Genomic DNA, 23,029 nt, shown 5'->3' with positions numbered 1-23,029 from the left:
TCCTTTTGTTCAGACAGTTCGTTTTGATGAGACCACAGGCATTTTTGAAATTCTGCGAGGTGGGGAGCTGCCGTGGGCAGCCTTGCTGTACTTTCATGTCTGAGCATTTGTGACTGTTTTTCAGGGAATACATACAAGCAAATGTTCCATTCTCTAGCTGGGCTTTAATCCAAGGAATAGATTTACAGAACTGTGCACACAGCCACTGAAATAACACTCCTATTCCCCAGCATGGGATGGGGCAGCAGCTTTTATCTCAGTAGGCTCTAGTTAGAATCATCTTTTCATAATGATAAACCTTTAAACAATAGATGGCAGACCCAAACCACCCTAAAGAATCTGGACCACGTTTGAAAGGCTGTCATGGTACATGCTTTCCCAGCCAGCCAGCCACTGGAGGAGGTACTCCAAGGCCAGCGATCTCCTATGGTATGAGGGATGCTCAACTCCAAAATCCCACCTGCTTAGAAACTTGGGGCCAATCGACAGGTACATCTCTCCTTGGACACTGAGATGAAAGTTTGAAATACAGAGACCCCAGGAAGAGTGGTCTGGGGGCTCTCATGCTCTGAGATTGCTGGCATCAAACAGAACTCCAGGACCATAGACTTCACAGAACATATTTTACAACCATGGGCCTAGGAAGAAAGTTTCAGTTCCCAGAGTAGGTGGTCCCTTACATGATATGATATCAGAAATGTGCCTTCTTTATCCTCATTTCCTGTAGAATCCACCCTCCCACTCTGCAGTCCTTTTATTAAAGTTTCATTAAATATAATGAAGGAACACATTTTACAACATCATAAACATCTCTGGAACAGGCATCATATCAACTATGACCTGTTAAATTCTATTGAATTTATTGCAACCAATTCCTGAGAGCTCACATATGTTCCCTGCAGAGAGTGTTAGATATTAGCCAACTTTAACAGTGGGGAGGGAAGGGATTCGATTAAGGACTTTGCGTCAGGAAAGCAGGCCCAGGAGGGTTCTAGAAGAGAAGGCCAAGAATGAATGAAGGTACTTGAGGGAGAGGTGACTGAGGAACCAAGAATATATACAGTCAGTCCTCGTTATTCACAGATTCCATATTTGCAAACTGACCTACTCACAAAAATTTATTTATAAACTTCAAAATCAAAACTCTTGGCACTTTTGCAGTCATCTGTGGACTCGCGCAGAGCAGAGGAAATTTTGAGTCTCCTGACCACACGTTCCCAGCTGAGGCTGGGCAAGGTGATGCACTGCCTTCCTGATTCAGCTCTGATACCGTAAACGAGCATCCTTTGGGGAACCATGGTTTTCACATTTTGGTGGTTTTTTGGGTTGATTTCACTGTTTAAAACAGCCCCCAAGCAGAATGCTACAGTGCTGTCTGGTGTTCCTTTGTACAAGAAGGCTGTGATGTGCCCTACAGAAAAAAAAAAGTGCATTAGGTAAGCTTCACCCAGGCATGTGTTGCAGTGCTGTTGGCCGGTAGTTCAATATTAAGGAGTCTTGATATACATTAAATATGGTGTCTTTAAACAGAAACACACATAAAAGGTGGTTATGTATTGATCGGTTGATGACAAACTTGTGACCAGAGGCTCACAGAAGTCTAGCCCTGCATTTGCCCTCAGAGCAGCTGTTCACTATTTGCTAATTCACAGTGTTCGCGGCGACTTCATAGAACATAACTACCATAAATAACGAGAACTGACTGGAATCTGAAATTTTGGAAGGAAAAGAAATGGCAGATGGTAAATAACTATCTGTAGTGATAAAATAAATGACATGTGTTTGTATCTTCCTATTATTTTCATGAGAAAAGAGGAATGAGAGCCTCAGCTCGGCAGTTTCTAAAGTTTATCAAAGTCTAGAATTGCTTGGACTATATCAATGTCTCATAAAGAGGTCCCTGTGGAGTTACTGTTAAAGCACTTTGTGCTCTTGGAACATGTGGGTCTGAACAAGTTTTAGCTGTAACAAACTAAGCTTAGATAGCTTGTGTTGCAAGTTATCAGTTTTGCGATTGTGGCTTCCGTTTCATTTTTTAGTACCCTAAACTAAGGTAGTGGTATGAGTAATTGAAATTGAAATAGGGCTGCCAGATAAAATATAGGATGCTCAGTTAAATTTGAATTTCAGATAAACAGCAAATAATTTTTTACTATAAGTATGTCCCAAACAGTGCACGGGTTATACTAAAAAATTATTCATTGTTTGTCTGAAATTAAAATTTAACTGATGTCCTATATTTTTGTTTGCTAAAGTGGAACTCTAACCTATAAGGAATTAATGCAGATAGATGAATATTTATCAAATGAATGATGTGGTTGATCAGGTGTATCAAGTGAGAGGCGTGATGAGTGGATGATGCCTTACAGGTGTCTGGCTTGAAAACTGGGTAAATCTTTGTGGCTACAGAAAAACAAGGGGCAGTGGAGGAAAAGCTGATTGAGGAGGAAGGGCAAAGGGATGAATTACATTTTGGACATGTTGAGATTTAAGGTCTTTCTGGAACAAATAGGTAGATGTAACCAGTAGGCAGTTGGAGACACAGTTCTGGAGCTCAGGAGAAAGATTAGGATAGAATCATAGATTTGAGAATCAGAAGCAGTTGGGTGGTAGGCAATCTCTAGCTGTGGATGAGATCACAGAATACAGGCCACATAGAAAGAAAAAGCCTAGGGCTAAGCCTGAAGGAATTCCAACGTTTGAATGGCCAGAGAGCTGAGAAGGAAACCAGGAGTGAGATATCAGAGAAGCTGAGGAAAGCAGATTCAAGGAGGGGAGGAAGGGGTCTGCAGTAATGAATATTACAAAGAAAGAAATGCTAGAGACAACAAGGAGGTTGCTGGTGACCTTGATGAGAAATTCAGTGAGGCGTGTGAGAGAAGAAGTGCCTTGGAGGGGAGAAACTGAAAGCAGGCAGCATGGACTCTGGGCAAGCTGTGAAGAGGAGCCGGGGAATACACGGAACTGAGGACGATTGCTTTGTTAACAAGCGTCAATAGCGTAGGTTTAAATGTCGAAGGCGAAGAGATAGAAAAGAGGGAGATGTTGAAAACAAAAGAGGAGACGGACTGAGGTGACTCAGGTATTGGGAGACCAGATGCAGAGTCCAGGAGAAGGGATCTTTGGACAAGCAGAGGAGCCCTCTTCTGTTCAGATGGGGAAGAGGAGGGAGGGATGGCCCTGTGCCCGGTGAACAGGTGGGCTGGGGGAAGGATGTGGAGCGTGGCAGGAGCCCTGAGCACAGACTCTCTGCCGAAGGAACTGTTCCCCTTGTGACCTGTTCATCCAGTTGTACTCGTTGCCTTGGATAATGTAAAGTGTTGTTTTTATGAAAGGTAAGCTTTGGGGAAAAAATCTTAAAACGGTGAGTTGCCCTTTTTTGTTTTCCTTTTTTTGTTTTTGTTAAAGTAGGTGTGGGTAAGGCAACTTTAAATGTTTGGAGTTAAAAAAAAAAAAAAAACCCAAACAAAAAATCTAGTAGGATTTTCCACTCACATTGCTTCACCTAAAGAAATTCAAATTGGGCAACACAAATGATAAATCATTGGCATGGTTTCTGTAGAACTCCAGGTAATGGACCCCCCCAAAAATGCCTTGGTCCTAACTCAGAATTATTAACAAATGGAGGCACACTTTTTAGGTTAAAACAAAATGTTTGTTATACATGTAGTATTTTTTTTTCTTTTTTCTTTATTTTTGGCTGTGTTGGGTCTTCGTTTCTATGAGAGGGCTTTCTCTAGTTGTGGCAAGTAGGGGCCACTCTTCATCGCGGGGCACGGGCCTCTCACTATCGCGGCCTCTCTTGTTGCAGAGCACAGGCTCCAGATGCGCAGGCTCAGTAGTTGTGGCTCACGGGCCCAGCCGCTCTGCGGCATGTGGGATCTTCCCAGACCAGGGCTCGAACCCGTGACCTCTGCATCGGAAGGCAGACTCTTAACCACTGCGCCACCAGGGAAGCCCACGTGTAGCATTTTTAAAGTGACTTTCTATTTCTTCTTAGTGTGTTTACAATAATTCTTTCTAGTTTTATTGATGTATGATTGGCAAAAATTGTATATATTTAAGGTGTACAATGTGATGTTTTGATTTATGTATGCATTGTGAAATGATTACCATAAACAAGCTAATTAACATCCATCATCACATAGCTACCATTTTTTTTGTGCGTTTTGAGAACACTTGAAATCTACTCTCTTAGCAGATCTCAAGTATACAGTATGTTATTAACTATAGTCACCATGATGTACATTAGGTCTCTAGAATTTATTCATCTTCTAACTGAAGTTTGTACCCTTTGACCAACATCTCCCCTTTTCTCCCACTTCTCTGCCCCTGGTCGTAACTATTCCACTCTCTGTTACTCTGATTTCCACTTTGTAGATTCTCTGTATAAGTGAGATCATGCAGCATTTGCCTTTTTCTGTCTGACTTATTTTACTTAGCAGAATATCCTCCAAGTTCATCCGTTGTCACAGGAGTTTCTTCTTTTTTATGGCCCAGTATTACGTATCTCACATTTTCTCCATTTGTTCATTTTGTTGGACACTTAGATTTTTAATTTTTTTTTTTTTTTTTTTTTGGCCACACCGCACGGCATGCAGGATCTTATTTCCCCAACCAGGGATCCAACCCACGCCCCTTGCAGTGGAAGCAGGGAGTCTTACCCACTGGACCGCCCAGTAAGTCCCGATGGACACTTAGATTGTTTCCATATCTTGGCTACTGTGAATAACACTGCAGTAAATGTGAGGGTGCAGATATCATTTTGAGATACTAATTTCATTTCCTTTGGATATATATACTTGGAAGTAGGATTGCTAGATCACGTGGTAGTTCTATTTTTAATTTTTAAAGGAACCTCCATACTGTTTTTCATAATGGCTATACCAATTCACGTTCCCACCAGCAGTGTACAACAGCTCCCTTTTCTTTAAATTCTCACCAACATTTGTTGTCTCTTGTCTTTTTGATGATAGCCGTTCTGACAGATACGAACGGATATGTCATCGTGGTTTTGATTTGCATGTCCCTGATGATTAGTCGTGTTGAGCACCTTTTCATGTATTTGTTGCCCATCTGTATGTCTTCTTTGCAAAAATGTCTATTCAGGTCCTTTGTCCATTTTTAAAATTGGGTTGCTTTCTTTGCTAATAAGTTTTATGAGTTCCTTGTATATTTTAGATATTAACCCCTTACCAGATATATGATTTGCAAACATTTTCCTTCATTCTATAGGTTGTCTTTTCATTGTGTTGATGGTTTCCTTTGCTGTACAGAAGTGTTTTTAGTTTGATGTAGTCCCATTTGTTTATTTTGCTTTAGTTGCCTTTATTTTTGGTGTCAAATCCAAAAAAGCATTGCAAAGACTGATGTCAAGGAGCATACCCTCTGTTTTCTTCTAAGAGTTTTATGGTTTCAGGTCTTACATTCAAGTCTTTAATCCAGTTTCAGTTGACTATTGTGTGTGGTATAAGGTAGGGGTTCAGTTTCTTGCTTTTGCATGTGGCTGTTCAGTTTTCCCAACACGATTTACTGAAGAGACGCTCCTTTTCCCTTGTATATTCTTCTTTGGAATATAATATATATTACAAATACATGATATTTGTAATATAATTTGAAAAAGAAGCCTACAGCTTTTTTTTTTCTCTCTCAAGATTACTTTGCTGCTCAGGTTCTTTTGTGGCTCCATACATCTTTTCTATGTCTGTGAAAAGTGCCACTAGAATCTTGATACAGAATACATTAAAACTGAAGATTGTTTTGGGTAGTATGGCCATTTAAACAATATTACTTCTTCTAATCCATGAGCACAGGATATCTTTCCATTTATTTGTGTCTTCTTCAATTTCTTTCATTGATGTCTTATAGTTTTCAGTGTACAGGTTTTTTGTTACATTGATTAAATTTATTCCTAATTATTTTACTGGGTTTTTTTCTATTACAAATGAGACTACTTTCTTTTTTTTTTTTGATGGTTTGTTAGTGTATAGAAATGCCACTGATTTTTTTAATGTTTATTTTGTATCCTGAAAATTACTGAATTCATTTGTTTTAATAGTTTTTTGGTGGATTCTTTAGCACTTTCTATATATAAGATCATGTCATCTGCAAAGAGACAATTTTACTTCTGCCTTTCACGTTTGAATGTCTTTTATTTCCTTTTCTTGTCTACTTGCTGTGGCTAGGACTTCCAGTACTATGTTGAATAAAAGTGGCACAAATGGGCATCCTTATCTTCTTCCTGATCTTAGAGGATATGCTTTCTGCTCATCACTTAATATGATGTTAGTGGTGTGCTGGTCATATGTACCCTTTATTATGTTGATGTACAATCCCTCTATACCACCTTTGTTGACAGCTTTTTATTATGAAAGGATACTGAATTTTGTCAAAGGTTTTTCTGCATTTATTGAGATGATCATATGATTTTTATCTCCCACTTTGTTCACATTAGTGTAGTGTATCACATTGATTTTGTGTGTGTGTGTATGTTGAACCATCCTTGAATTTCTGGATTAAATTCCACTTAATTGTGGTGTATGATCCTTCTAATGTGCTGTTGAATACAGTCTGATAATATTTTGTTGAGGATTTTTGTATCTATGTTCATCAGAGATATTAGCCTGTAATTTTCTTTTCTTGTGTCCTCATCTAGCTTGGTATCAGGGTAATATTGGCCTCTTAAATGACTTTGGAAGCATTCCCTCTTCAATTTTTTTTTGAAGAGTTTGAGAAGGATTAGTATGTATTCTTTAAATGTTTGGTAGAATTCAACAGTTAAGCCATCTACTTCTGGACTTTGAATCAGTAATCAAAACCTCCCAATCTCCTTACTAGTAATTGGTCTGATCAGATTTTTTATTTTTTCATGATTCAGTCTTGGTAGGTTATATGTTCTTAGAAATTTATCCATTTCTTCTAGGTTGTCCACTTTGTTGGCATACAACTGTTCATAGTAGCCTTATGATCCTTTGTATTTCTATGGTACCAGTTGTAATGTTCCCTTTTTTGTTTACAATTTTGCATCATCTTTCTTGTTAAGTCTAGCTAAAGGTTTGTCTATTGTTTATTTTTTTAAAAAAAGCTTAGTTTTGGGATTGACATGTACATACTGCTATGTTTAAAATAGATAACCAACAAGGACCTACTGAATAGCACGGGGAACCCTGCTCAGTGCTCTGTAATAACATAAATGGGAAAATAATTTGGAAAAGACTAGATACATGTATATGTATAACTGAATCACTTTGCTGTACACCTGAAACTAACATAACACTGTTAATCAACTATACTCCAATACAAAATAAAAAATTTTTGAAATTTTTTAAAAGCTTAGTTTCATTGATCTTTTCTATTAGCTTTTTAGTCTTTATTTCATTTATTTTTGCTCTGATCTTTATTTCCTCTTTTCTGCTAACTTTGGGCTTAGTTTGTTGTTCTTCTTCTAGTTCCTTGAGGTGTTAAGTTAGGTCGTTTTGAGATTTTTTTTTTTAATGTGGACATTTATCACTATAAAGTTCCCTCTGAGAAATTCTTTTGCTGCACCCCATACATTTTAGTACACTGTTTCTATTTTCATTTGTCTCAGGGTGTTATTTGATTTCTCTTTCAATTTCTTCTTTGACCCATTGGTTGTTCAGGAGCATGTTGTTTAATCTCTATGTTTGTGAATTTTCCAATTTTCTTCTTGTGATTGATTTCTAGTTTTATACATTTATAGTCAGAAAAAATGCTTAATATAGTCAGAAAACATGCTTAATATGATTTCAATATTTTTAAAGTTAAGACTTCTTTTGTGGACTAATATATGATCTATCCTGGAGAACATTTCCTGTGTACTTGAGAGGAATGTGTATTCTGCTGCTGTTGGATAGAATATTCTGCAAATATCTCTTAGCTTCATCTGATCTAGTGTGTAGTATATATTCAATATTTCCTTATTTTCTGTCTAGATGATCTGTCTGGATTCTTGAAAGTGGTGTATTAAAGTCCTCTACTATTGTTGTATTGCTGCCTATTTCTCCCTTCAGATCTGTTAATATTTACTTTATATATTTAGGTTCTCCTATATTGGGTATAGAAATATTTACTAATATATCCTCTTGATGAATTGACCCCTTTATCATTATATGACCATCTTTGTCTCTTATAACAGACTTTGGCTTAAAGTCTACTTAGTCTGGTATAAGTTTAGCCACCCCTGCTTTCTTTTAGTTTCTATTTGCATGGAATATATTTTTCTGTCCCTTCACTTTTAGTGTATGTGTATCCTTAAAGGCAAAGTGAGTCTCTTGTAGCAACATATAGTTGAGTCCTTTTTAATCCATTCAGCCACTCTGTCTTTTAGAATTTAGACCATTTACATTTAAACAAATTATTGATAGATATGAACTTACTATTGCTCTTTTGTTCATTGATTTCTGGTTGTTTTTAGTTCGTTGTTCCTTTCTTCCTCTCTTGTTCTCTTCCTTTGTGATTTGATGATTTTCTGTAGTGGTGTGCTTCGATTCCTTTCTCTTCATCTCTTGTGCATCTATTATACTCTTATGCTCTGTGGTTACCATGAGACTTACATAAACATTTATAAGTTTGTTTTAAGCTGAAAGCAATTTAGCTTTGAACACATACAAAAGCTCTACATTTTTACACTGCCCCCCACATATTTTGTTTTTGATATCATAATTTACATCGTTTTACCTTGTGTATCCATTAATAAATTGTAGTTATTTTTAATACTTTTATCTTTTAGTCTTCGAGTATGGGTGAGGCACATTACAACACTAGTGTGTTTTGAATTTAACTATATGTTTACTTTTACCAGTGAGTTTTATACTTTCATACATTTTCCTGTTACTAATTAGTGTCTTTTTGTTTCATCATGAACTCCCATAAACAACTATCTTGTAAGGCCAGTGATGATGAACTTCCTCAGCTTTTCTTTGTCTGGAACACTCTTCATATTTCCTTCAATTCTGAAAGACAACTTTGCTCAGAAGAGTATTCTTGGTTGGCACTTTCTTCTATCAGCACTTTGAGTATTTCATCCCACTCCCTCCTGGCCTGCAACATTTCTGCTGAAATAACTGCTGATACTCTTATGGTTTGCTGGCACATGTGGAAGGACTACAGCTCTTGGCTCTGGGGTGGTTGTGGTGTCAGTGTCCAGGTCATAGGAATCCCTGCTGCAACATTGGTAATGTTGTGTGAGGCGCAGGTGTTTGTGGAGCAGCTATGGAGTTGGGGTTTGGAGCATGGTCTGAGCAGAGTGGCCACAGCTCTGGGGTATAGGGTATGCACAGTATTAGGAGAGGGTGGCCCTGCTCCCAGGACTGGGTAACAGCAGATCCTTCTTTAAGGGTGACAGTAGCAATGTCCCCCTCTATGGGGATCTGTGGTGGCAATGGCTGTTGGTTTCCTTGATGGCTATTGGTTACCTTGAAGCTGCCAGTGTCTTCTACATAGCAGGCTGCTGTGGTCCAATGCTGATGAACACTGTGGAGTCCTTTGCTGTGGAAGCTATGGGGAGTCCACAGCTGCTAGATGCTGCAGGAGTTGAGGTCCTTGGTGGCAAAGGCTCTCAGGATCCTCTGTAGAGCAGGCTGCTTTGGACTGGTGGCAACTACCATGTGGCTGATACTGTTAAACCCCAGCCTTTGTCTTTGTTCTTAGCCATCTCCAGGTGTCTCAGCTATGCCGATCTTCTTAGCGTCCTTTCTGTGTGGTTAGTTCTAGTTTTTGCTCCCCTGTGTTGCTGCAGGTTCTTAATTGGATTCTTAAGCCCTCACTGGACTATTATCATTCATGGATAGGTGTCCCATTGTTTTATTTTCCCTCCATGGGAGGATGAAATCTAGTGTCTCCTACTCTGCCATCCTGCTGATATCACTCTGCATAATTCTCTATTTTAATCAACCTTTTCAGTTAATCAAATAATGAGAAGTCCTGACCACATCAAATACGAAGGTTTCTGCATTGTTTTTATGGTGAACATGGTGAAGTGATATGCAAAGTTATCTTTCATAAATACAGACAAAGCAGTAACATAAAAGGTTTGAAGAAAGTGGGGAAGGTCTGAAATAGCTGTTAATGGAAATGGGCAAGACAACTGGCTTTAGAAATATATGTGTAGCCTTACTGTCATGCCCTGCAGTGCCTGAAAGGGCATGTGGATACAGTCCATTACCAGGAGAGCACAATATTACAACCTTACCCTTAGCTAGCTCACTAGGACCATATGTGGGGGTCAATAGATGGAGTAAAACTTTACTTTATGGCCCATCTGGTCACAAATTTATACAGAATCAGCCTGAAGTAGGCATCCAGTAGCACATTCTCTCCCTGGCTTTTTTTTTCTACCCCCACCTCATTTTTTTTCCTACTCCTCTCCTATTAGATCCCTCCTGAATGTGCCCTTCAGGGTCAGGGCTGGGAAATGACTGTTCCTGGCTCATTGTGGTGGGTAAGTGTGGGTCCATTCAGTGGGTCACTCCTACGGTCCCACTCTACCACCTCCAACATTTTCCATTCTTCAATCTGCAGTATTAATAAGACAAAACCAAACCAAACCCAAACAACTTTTTGTTGTTGTTAATATTGAACACCGTTCCAATGTGTGTATGAGCTCCCCACTCAAGGTGAGGATGGAAGAGATGGAGGTGGGTGAAGAGAAATAAGAACTTCAGGCTGCCTCACTGAGGCTCATGAGTGGGAGACCACGAATTTATGAAGACCTACGATTTTCTCAAGTGATATTATTCAGTAGTCCTAGTGTAGGTGTGGGGTCGTCAGAGAGCTGAACTGATCCAGAACTGGGATATTCTGGAGTTCCGTAAGGCTGAAGGACAATGGGGCGAGGGCGTTGAACATTGATTAAGAGTAAGCCAAACGATAGCCTTTGAGGACCAGTCCAGTTGTGGAAGGAAGTAAAGATTCTATGTGTTTTGGGGAAGAAGGGAGGATGCGTGAGGGGAGGGGATAAATAAGGAAAAATGAGAGTGATCAAAGGAGTGGTGGTTTTAATGAAGATTAAAAAAAAGGAAGGGTGATTTTTTTCCTACCCACTTTAACAAAAAGGGGAAACGATCTCTCTAGAGCAGTGGTTCTCAACTTGGGAGAGAGGGGAGAGATTTCGCACCCCTTCCTCCAGAAGACAATGGCAATGTCTGGAGATGTTTTCGGTTGTCACCATGGTGGTTGCTACTGGCATCTAGTGGGTATTGGCCAGAGGTGCTGCTGAGCATCCTACAGTGTACAAAATAGCCATCCACAGCAAAGAATCACCCAGCCTAAAATGTCAATAGTGACAAGGTACAGAAACTCTGCCCTAGAGAGAGTGTCATTATAATCTGAAAATTATGAAGTGTCTCCCCAAATGGATATATTACCCAGGATTTTTTTCAAATGCCTGGTTAGGGAACCCAATTTTTCAGCAAAATTCACACTGCTATGAAGGTGAATGTGAAGGTCTACAGAGGGCAGGTAGATTTCAGGAACCCCTCAGAAGGTGGTGGCTGTGACTAAAGCCTTCAAGCCACCCACCATGGCCCAGTACCAGATGCCACCTCTATATAGCAGACAGCCTCCTACAGAGGCTCAGCCACTGGATCTGCCCTGTGGGGTGGGATGTCCCTTCAATCCCAAGAGCAAAGATACTCTCTTATTTGGCTTGGGGGCAGCCTTCACTATTTAAAATGTCCTCTTTCTGTTTATATGAGTTTGGATTGTTTTCATAGGTGGGGAAGAGCTGCACTATTTTCTTCTTAAGCTGCCACAGATATTAGTCAATTTCATAGCTATACTATACTCTTATCCTGTAATTTTTTCCCTTTTATTTGTTAGTTGTAGAGCAATCATCTAAACTTAGTGACAACAGAATGGATATTTTCTAGCTGGCCTGTTTTCCTGAAAATGCTAGCAAATCTTTTTATGTTCTAAAAATACAGAGACAATTTTTGTACTCTATTTTGCTACAGAGGGAGGGTCATTTCTGATTGCTCATTAGATGTTATATTTGGAAAACAGCCTCTGTATTCTGCTCCTCAAGTGTGGGGAAATTCCATTATTATCAAGATCACACAGAATGAGAAACTTCAAAGAGTCTAGGTAAGATAGATCAAACTAATAGCAGATGTGAACTAGAGTAATTCTCAAACCTTAGCATATATCAGAATCACCAGGAAAACTTGGTAGAACACAGATTACTGGGCCTCAATTCCGGAGTTTCTCAATCAGTAGGCCTGGGGTGGGGCACAAGAATTTGCATTCTGACAAGCTCCCAGGTGATACTGATGTTACTTATCCCAGGACCAGATATTTAGAACCATTGTGGAGTTGTACATTTTTTTTGGTGAATTCTATTTCCATGTTAATTTATGTTTAAGAAATCAGGTCTTGGGGCTTCCCTGGTGGTGCAGTGGTTGAGAGTCTGCCTGCAAATGCAGGGGACACGAGTTCGAGCCCTGGTCTGGGAAGATCCCACATGCCGCAGAGCAACTAGGGCCGTGAGCCACAACTACTGAGCCTGCGCGTCTGGAGCCTGTGCTCCGCAACAAGAGAGGCTGCGATAGTGAGAGGCCCGCGTACCGCGATGAAGAGTGGCCCCCGCTTGCCACAACTAGAGAAAGCCCTCGCACAGAAACGAAGACCCAACACAGCCATAAATAAATAAATAAATTAAAAAAAAAAAAAGACACCAAAGATAATATTTAAAAAAAAAAAAAAAAGAAATCAGGTCTTTATAAGGTTTTGCACCATACAGTATGTTCTTCTGTTATAGAAAGGCTAGATTTAGTTTTTTAACAGGTATTCCTGTGAACACACATATCTGAGAGTGAAAAACATTAAGCCTTAAGATGTTTTGCAAACTTGCGTATTCACAGCAACTGTTGCTATGATTTTTAAAGACTTGATTTATTTTCTATAATCTCTTGAAAAGGACCAATTTAATAAATGCTCACCAAAATTGTACCTATGTAAACACAAAAATCTAGAGTTAAGTGAGAGCCAGACTCTCGGTAGTGGGCCTGAGTGGCCATGTTTCTCATTTGTATAAAATACCAGGTAGATAGCATATTAATAATTACATCATCCCTTTTGTTTAGTTATTCAATTTTTTTAATCATTTTGGTTTATAATAGTCCCTAAAAGTAGGACAGTGTTTTAGAACTTTCTTTCTCTTCCCACTTTTGAAATTTTCATTCCTAGTTTGAAGATATGATATTCTTTAAAAAAAAAAATCTTGCTTTTTAGTCATTAAAAATTAAATAGAATTAGTTCAAGATTGCAGAGTAGGAAGACCCAGAGCTCACCTCCCCCAACAAACACTTCAAAAATACATCTACATGTGGAGCAGTTGTCACTGAAAACAAATGAGAAATTGGCAGAAAGACTTTTCTACAACCAAGGCTATAAGAAAGATCCATGCAGAGTTGGATAGGAAGAGAAGAGAAGTGATCATGTTGGGGACCTGTGCCCCTAGGAGGGGACACAGAAGAGAAGGATTACAAAGTCAGAGGTCCTCCCTGGGGAGTGAGCAGTTCAAACCACTTACTGGGCACTCAGCCCTGGGATCCAACACTGAGAGGATGAATCCTCTTAGCTGGTTTGAAAACCAGTAGAACTAACAGTGGGGCTGTAAGAAACCTAGACTCCATTCGTGAAGAGCACACACATACTTGTTTACTTCCAAAACAAGGCAGAGGAAGCAGACTGGAAGTGACCACCCCAGCCCAAGCTGAGCACGCATTCTGGCCCCCTCTCGCTCTACAGCATATCTCAGCACTAGGGTGAAGGCAGTCAGGGCTTAGCAGAATGAAGCTGCCTCAGACCCAGCATCTGAAATGGGGTGAGGGCAACTATTCCTGGCGCATGTGGAGGCAACAGATTAGGAGCAATCTGGAACTCTGATTGGTGTGCCAGAACCACCCCAGTGTGGGCCCACACTGGGTGCCCTCTCCAGCCCCTCTTGCTCCAGCACTGCTCCCCTCTGGGGCAAAGGTGCCAAGGCTGGGAGGGGGAAGAACACACACGCTTAGAGGGAACAAAACCAGCCTGGACTCGACCTTCAGGACCTCTTCTCCAGCAACTTAGGACACACCCAACCCTTAATAAGGTGGCATTGGTCACTAAGCAGAGGAGAAGCCGTGGCTCACACCTGGCTCTGGCTCTGGCTCTGGCTCTGGCTCTAGCCCCTTTGTCTCCAGCCCCACCTCCTACCAAGGTAATAGCTACCAGCAAACCCTGGGGGAAGATGTGACTCATGCTCACTTCAGATACAGCTCTTCACCATAGTCACTGGGCACACACAGACTGTATAGAGACACTCCCACACAAAGACACCCCTTCCAGACCAGGATAGGTAACTGTTTCACCTAACTTCATAGAGTAAGAGAAAGTTAAGCAAAGTAAGGAGACAGAGGAATTGGTTTAAGATGACAGAACAAGGGAAAAAACCTGAAAAAACAATTAACTGAACAGAGATAAATAATTTATCAAAGAGTTCAAAGCATTAGTACTAAGAATGCTAAATGAACTAGGGAAAAGAGATGACCAAAGTGAGAATTTTAACAAGGAACTAGAAAATATAAAAAAGAACCATTCAGACATGAAGAATAAAATAACTGAAATGTAAAACCCATTAGAAGGAAATAAAAGGAAACTAGGTGATACAGAAGAACACATAAGTGATCTGGAAGATAGAATAATGGAAATTGCCCAATCAGAACAGCTAAAAGAAAAACAAATTTTAAAAAATGAGAACAGTTTAAGGGACCTTTGTGACAACATCAAGCATACCAACATCCACATTATAAGGGTCCCAGGGGGAGAAGAGTGAGAGAAATGGGGTCAAAGAAAAGGGGTCAAAATGTATTTGATAAAATTATGGCTGAAAACTTCCTGAATCTGAGGAGGGAAACAGATATACAGGTACAGGAAACACAGAGAGTCCCAAACAATATGAAACCAAGCAGACCCACACTAAGACATATCATAACTAAAGTGGCAAAAGTTAAAGGGATAATTCTAAAGGCAGCAAGAGAAAAACAAAGAGTCACATGCAAGGGAACCCCCATAAGATAGCAGCTGATTTTTATGCAGAAACTTTGCAGGACAGAAGGGAGTGGCATGATATATGAAAGTTCTGAAAGGGAGAAACCTACAACATAGGATATGCTACCAATCAAAATTGTCACTCAGAATTGAAGAAGAGATAAAGAACTCAGACAAGCAAAAACTGAAAGAGTTTTATCAACTTACCCTAAAAGAAGTGTTAAAGGGACTTCTCTAAGTGGAAAAGAAGTAAGACTCTATAGGAAAGGGAAAATTGCAGTAGTAAAGGCACGTATATAGTAAATTCTGTGGATCTACCACTTAAAAAAGCTAGTAAAAATATTAAAAGACAAAAAAATTAAGACAAAATTGTAAAATCAACTATAACTACAATAAACAGTGAACGAATAACCATGAAGATGTAAAATATGACATCTAAAACACAAAACGGGGGGGAGGGGAGTAAAAAAATTTAGATCTTTTGAATGTATTTGAACTTAAGTGATTACCAGTTTAAAACAAGTAGATATAGCTATAGGTCAACATCTATGAACCCCATGGTAACCACAAATCAAAAACCACAAAAACTAGAAAGAAAGGAACACAAGCATACCACTAAAGAAAATCATTAAACCACAAAGGGAGAAACAAAAAGAAAAAGAACAGAAAACTACAAAACAACCAGGAAACAAGTAACAAACGGCAATAAGAACATACCTATCAATAATTACTTTAATTGTCAGTGGACTAGATGCTCCAATCAAAAGATATAAAGTGGCTGATTGGATTAAAAAAAAGCAAAACCCATCTATATGCTACTTACAAGAGAACCACTTCAGGACTGAAGACACACATGGACTGAAAGTGAGGGGATGGAAAAAATATTTCCTGCAAGTGGAAACAAGAAAACAGGGTTAGCAATACTCATACCAGACAAAATAGACAGTAAAACAAAGTCTATATAACAAAAGACAAAGAAGGGCATTATATAATGATAAAGGGAACAATACAAGAAAAGTATACTATACTTGTTAACATATATGCACCTTATACAGGAGCACCTAAATACATAAAGCAAATATTAACAGACATAAAGAGTGAAATTGATAATAATACAATAATAGTAGAGGACTTTAACACCCCACTTACATCAATGAACAGATGATCCAGACAGAAAATCAATAAGGAAACAGTGGTCTTAAATGGCACAGTAGACCAGTTGGACTTAAGAGATATCTATCAGACATTTCATCCAAAAAGAGCAGATTACACATTATTGTCAAGTGCACATGGAATGTTCTCCAGTATAGATCACATGCTAGGCCACAAAACAAGACTCAACAAATTTAAGAGGATAGAAACTATATCAAGCATTTTTTCTAACCACAATAGTATAAAACCAAAAATAAATTACAGGTAGAAAAATAGGAAAAACACAAACACGTGGAGACTAAACAACATGCTAATAAAAACCCAATGGGTCAGTGAAGAAATCCAAGAAGAAATCAGAAAATACCTCAAGACAAATGACAATAAAAATGCAAGTTTCCAAAATCTATGGGACACAGCAAAAGCAGTTCTGAAAGGGAAGTTTATAGTAATAAAGGCCTACCTCAAGAAACAAGAAAAATCTCAAATAAACAACCTAACCTACCACCTTAAAGGAATTAGAAAGAGAAGAACAAACAAAGCTCCCCCAAAAGAAATAAAGATCAGAGAGGAAATAAAGACCAAAAGAAAAAAGAAAAAAATCAATGAAACCAAAAACTGGTTTTTTGAAAAGATAAAAAAATTGATAAGTCTTTAGCCAGACTCATCAAGAAAAAACAAGAGGACCCAAATAAACCCAAATAAAGATAAAAAATAAAAGAGGAGAAATTACAACTGACATCACAGAGATACCAAAAAACTATAAGAGAATACTACAAATAGTTCTGGCCAACAAATAGGAGAATCAAGAAGAAAAGGATAAATTTCTAGAAGCATACAATCTTCCAAGACTGAATCAGGAGGAACAGACTAATCACTAGTAGTGAAATTGAATTAGTAATCAAAAAAACTCTCAGCGAACAAAAGTCCAGGACCAGACAGCTTCACAGGGGAATTCTACCAAACAGATAAAGAAAAGCTAATACCTATACTTCTCAAACTCTTTCAAAAAATTGAAGAGGAGGGAACACTTCCAAATTCATTCTAAAAGACCACCATGACCCTGATAACAAAACCAGAAAAAGACATTATAAAAAAAGAAAAGTACAGGCCTATATCTCTGGTGAATATAGATGTAAAAATCCTCAACAAAATATTAGCAAACTGAATTCAACAATATATAAAAAGGATCATACACCATGATCAAGTGGGCTTATTTGAGGGATGCAAGGATGGTTCAATATCCGCAAATCAATCAATATGATATACTACGTTAACAAAAGGAGGGATAAAAATCACATGATCATCTCAATAGACCCAGAAAAAGCATTTTACAAAATTCAACATTCATTCATGATAAAAACTCTCATCAAAGTTGGTATAGAAGAAACATATCTCAACATAGTAAAGGCCGTTTATGACAAACCCACAGGTAACATCATACTCAATGGTGAAAAGCTCAAAGCTTTTCCTCTAAAATCAGTAACAAGACAAGGATGCCCACTCTCACCACTTCTATTCAACTTAGTATTGGAAGTCCTAGCCACAGCAATCAGACAAGAAAAAAAAAAAAAAGGCATCCAAATTGGAAGGGAAGAAGTAAAACTTTCAATATTTTCAGATGACATGATGTTCCATAAAGAAAACCCTAAATTCTCCACCAAAATATTATTAGAATTAATAAATGAATTCAGTAAACTTGTAGGATACAGGATTAATTTACAGAAATCTGTTGCATTTCTATACACTAATAATGAACTATCAGAAAGAGAGAGCAAGAACACAATCCCATTTAAAATTGCATCAAAAAGAATAAAATACTTAGGAATAAACTTAACCAAGGAGGTGAAAGACCTATACTCTAAAAACTATAAAACATTGATGAAGGAAATTGAAGAAGATGCAATGAAATGGAAAGATATCCTATTTTCATGGATTGGAAGAATTAATATTGTTAAATGTCTGTATACCCAAAGCAATCTACAGATTTAATACAATCCCTATCAAAATACCCATGACATTTTTCACAGTACTAGAACAAATAATCCTAATAAAATCACAGAAGACCCTGAATAGCCAAAGCAATCTTGAGAAAAAAGAACAAAGTTGGAGGTATCATCCTCCCAGACTTCATATTATACTACAAAGCTGCAGTAATCAAAACAGCATGGTACTGGCACAAAACAGACACATAGATCAATGGAACAGAATAGAGAGCTCAGAAATAAACCCATGCACCTATGGTCAATTAATCTATGACAAAGGAGGCAAGAATATACAATGGAGGAAAGACAGAATCTTCAATAAATGATATTAGGAAAACAGGACAACTACATGCAAAAGAATGAAATTAGAATATTTTCTCACACCATATAAAAAATAAATTCAAAATGGATTAAAGACCTAAATCTAAAACCTGATACCATGAAAGTTTTAGAAGAAAATATAGGCAGAACACTCTTTGACATAAATTGTAGCAATATTTTTTTGGATCTGTCTCCTAAGACAAATGAAACAAAAGCAAAAATAAACAAATGAGCCCTAATTAAACTTAAAAGCTTTAACCCAGCAAAGGAAACCATCAAGAAAATGAAAGGACAACCTACTGAATGGGAGAAAATATTTTCTAACAGTATGACCAATAAGGGGTTAATATCCAAAATATATAAGCAGCTCATACAACTCAATACCAAAAAAATACAAACAACCCAATTGAAAAATGGGCAGAAGACCTGAATAGACATTTTTCCAAAGAAAACATACAGATTGCTGATAGGAATGTGAAAAGATGTTCAACTTCACTAATCATAAGGGAAATGTAAATCAAAACCACAATGAGATGTCGTTTCACATTTGTCAGAATGCCTATTATCAAAAAGAACACAAATAGCAAATGTTGGTGAGGAGGTGGCAAAAAGGGAACCCTAGTACACTATTGGTAGGAGTGTAAATTGGTGCAACCACTATGGAAAACAGTATGGTGGTTCCTCAAAGAACTAAAAATAGAACTACCATATGACCCAGCAATTCCACTCCTGGGTATGTATCCAAAGGAATTGAAAACAGTATTTCAAAAAGATACATGCACTCCAATGTTCATTGAAGTATTATTTACAATAGCCAAGGTATGGAAGCAACCTAAGTGTCCATCAACAGACGAATGCATAAAGATGATGTGATATATATATATATATATATATACACACACACACACAATGGAATACTACTCAGCCATAAAAAAGAATGAAACTTTGCCATTTGCAACAACATGGATGGACCTGGAGGCTATTATGCTTAGTGAAATAAGACAGAGAAAGACAAATATTGTATGTTATCTCTTAAATGTGGAATCTAAAAAATAAAGCAAATGAATAACAAAATAGAAACAGACTCATGGAGACAGAGAGCAAACTTGTGGTTACCAGTGGAGAGAAGGAAGTGGGGAGGGGCAATACAGGGGTAGGGGGTTAAGAGGTACAAAGTACCATGTATAAAAAAAACAAGTTACGAGGATATATTGTACAACACAGGGAATATAGCCAATTTTTAATAACTTTAAATGGAGTATAATCTATAAAATATTGTATCACTATGTTGTACACCTGAAACATATAATATTCTAAATCAACTATACTTCAATTAAAACAACTTAAACAGTTTGTGCAGACCAGATTCCACAAGATGTAAAATAAAGTTGACTAACATTTTTCAGAGTATTGATAGCAATATAAAATGATCTTTCAATGGGAAATATCAGAGAACTATTTCAATATCTCAAATATTACCTATTTTTTTTTCAAATATTACCTATTTCATAAAAATCTAATTTCATAGTATTTTAATAAGGAACAATGTGACAAAAAGGGTTCTATGGTAATACCAAATTAGGAAACAATGGATTAATCAGTTCAGTAATTTCTTTCTGGGGGAACTTCTTAGTGCGTTTAATATGCTTGTAATCATTATGAAGCTGCAATCATGACTCTTTTTCACTGTGGCATGTTTGAGGAATTCTCCTTCACCTAATGTTGTTTTGGAAGTGCTTGAGGACAGGATGATAAATAGATTTTATCTATATGTTGCCTCAGTTGATTATGAGTGGTTGCCTGGAGCAGTGTGTTGAGAAGGATTCTGAAGCCCAGTTGGAGCCAACAAGAAAAATTATGTTATTTCTTTAGCCATGTCTGCCATGCATGTGAAGAGGATGGTGGCATAAAAACCATGTCCTGCTATACCTCCTCTAGATATCTTAGAAGAATAGTTCTTCTTTGTCCCATTTCTTCTTATATAACTGTGTAAATTAGATTCTCATATTTACTATACTGAACTAAGTAATGATTTGTAAGTATAATTTCCTTCTACCTATTTGAAATTTCCTAAGGTTTTCAAAATTCATTTCACTATGGTCTTTAAAAGTTTGTAATGTATTTCTTTCCCAAATAGATAGGTTATATACTTCAGCAACTGAGATGGAAATATACACCAAAAGTATAGGCAACAAAAGCCAAAATAGACAAATGGAACTGCATCAAACTTAAAACCTTCTGTGCATCGAAGGAAACAACAGTGAAATGGCAACATACAGAATGAGAGAAATAATTACAAATCATGTATCTGATAAGGGGTTAATATCCAAAATATAAAGAATTTCTACAACTCTCAATAGGAAAAATATCCTGATTGAAAAATGGGCAATGGACTTGACATTTCTTCAAAGCAGATATGCAAATAGCCAACAAGCATATGAAAAGATGCACAACATCACAAATAATTAAAGAAATGCAAATCAAAACCACAATGTTAAATCAACTATACTCTAATAAAAAACCACAATGAGATATCACCTCACACCCATTAGGATGACCACTATAAAAAAACAAAACAAAATAACGAGCGTTATTTGGATGTGGAGAAATCAGAACTCTTGTGTATTGTTGGTAGGGATGTAAAATGGTGCAGCCACTATGGAAAACAGCATAGCAGTTCTTCAAAAAATTAAACAGAACTACCGTATATGACCCAGCAATCCCACTTCTGGGTATGTATTCAAAATAATTAAAAGCAGGATCTTGCAGAGATATCTGTACACCCATGTTCATAAAAGCATTATTCACAATAGCCAAAAGGTAGAAGCAAATGTCTATTGATGGATGAACGAATAAAGATGTGGTATATACATATAATGGAATATTATTCAGCCTTAAAAGGAAGAAATTCTGGCATATGCTACAACATAGATGAACCTTGGAGACATTATGCTGAGTGAAATAAGCCAGTCACAAAAAGACAAATACTGTATGACTCCACTTATATGAGATCTGGAGCAGTTGAACTTATAGAAACCGAGAGTAGAATTGTGGTTATCAGGGGCTGGGAGGAGGGGGAAGTAGGGAGTTGTTCAATGGGTATAGAGTCTCAGTTTTGCAAGATGAAAAAGTTCTAGAGATCTGTTGGACAACAACGTGAATATAGTTAATCCTACAGAACTGTACACTTAAAAATGGTTAAGATAATAAATTGTGTGTTTTACAATTTTAAAAATATTAAAAAAAAAAGAAAAGAAAAGAAAAATAGTGGTGCATTGCGTTAAGGACAGGGTTAGGGGAAGGTAGAAAGACCCTGAGAGTCCCACAGCAAATCAAGAGGTTTACCAAAATGCAGGTTAAGAGCACCAGTCTGGGCCGCTCAGGTCTGGATCCAACTCCACAGCTTACGAGCTGGGAAACATTGTTGAGTTATTTAACTCTGAGCCTCAGTTTCCTCATGTGTAAAATGGGGCAATACTAGCATTTATCTTCAGGGTTCTTAGGTGGCTTAAATGAATACATGTAAAAGATTTAGGAACTGTGCCTGCCATTTTAAGAATTTAATAAAAGTTAGATTTTTTTCTTATTCCCTCAGAATGTCAGCAACTTAAGGGAATGCAGCCTGTAGCATTAGACAGATGGTTGTTCCAAGAATAAATGTCTTCTATATATAACAAAAGCATAGAAGAATGCTAAACATATCAACACCATTCCTCAAAGACGCAGTTGTAACATAAGTGTCATTAACTGACTTAAGTGATCTATTTGTAGTCTGATAAATTTAAAAGTTTATTAAAGAAGAAATGTTGAGATCAGAAAAGGCTACTATTCTCACTACTTTATGAATTTATAAATTCATAGAAATACATATTTTTATTTTTAAAACTTTTCAGTGAAAAGGAATGAAAAAGTGTGGCGCAGGAGAAACTTCCTTCCACTCTCTTAGGTTTTGCTACTGGCCTAAGAAGTAAACTGACAAAGACAGGTTAAGAGAAGAAAAGCATTCAGATTTCTTTAATTTGTTGTGTGTGCATGAGATCTCTTCAGAAGGAAAATGAAGACCTGAAGAAGCTGTTTGGCCCAAAAGCTTATATCCATTTTTACATGAGGAAGGATAAATTGTGGGGATGTGATAAGACAAAGGAGCTTGGGCTAGGGGCAGTAAATTGTGGCACGGTGACTAGGAACTAAATGGGGGAAACTAATGGAAGATTGGTGTTATTTTACGAGGTGTGTTTGTACAGGTCCATTTCAACATCGATTTCCAGTCTCTGGTGATAAGAATATTCTTCTCTTCCTGGTACAGGGAAGGCACCTTTCTTTGGGGAAATTTCATGTCCTGCTTTTACGTAGAAACGGGGAGTCACAGAGCCCTTCCTGTACCTGCTGTTCTCAAGTGCCTTCAGTTTAAAATAATCTGCCAAAGCAGCATGTTTTGGAAAGTCATGTTCTGAACCCTTCAGAAGAAAAGGTGATATACAACTATTACATTTAATTAATTTAAGTGGTTTGGTACTGGTGAAAGA

At 37.7% G+C, this 23,029-nt stretch overlaps 1 protein-coding gene across 1 annotated transcript in view; it reads right to left on the bottom strand.

Moving 5' to 3' along the window:
• Positions 1-913: 913 nt before the first annotated feature.
• Positions 914-23,029, bottom strand: part of BMAL2 (basic helix-loop-helix ARNT like 2) — a 129,647-nt gene continuing 107,531 nt past the window's right edge. The window contains exons 15-16 of the mRNA XM_059935515.1: positions 15,872-15,936; positions 914-1,411 (exon numbers count right to left, since the gene is read on the bottom strand). Of these exons, the coding sequence (XP_059791498.1) occupies positions 15,884-15,936 (53 nt within the window). The 3' untranslated portion in view covers positions 914-1,411; positions 15,872-15,883. The remainder of the gene's footprint in view (positions 1,412-15,871; positions 15,937-23,029) is intronic.

This window comes from Balaenoptera ricei, chromosome 10 (genome assembly GCF_028023285.1).
Source record: "Balaenoptera ricei isolate mBalRic1 chromosome 10, mBalRic1.hap2, whole genome shotgun sequence".
In the NCBI taxonomy this organism is placed as follows: Eukaryota; Metazoa; Chordata; class Mammalia; order Artiodactyla; family Balaenopteridae; genus Balaenoptera; species Balaenoptera ricei.
Note: the sequence above shows the minus strand (reverse complement) of the source record. Positions and strands in the feature narration are given on the sequence as shown.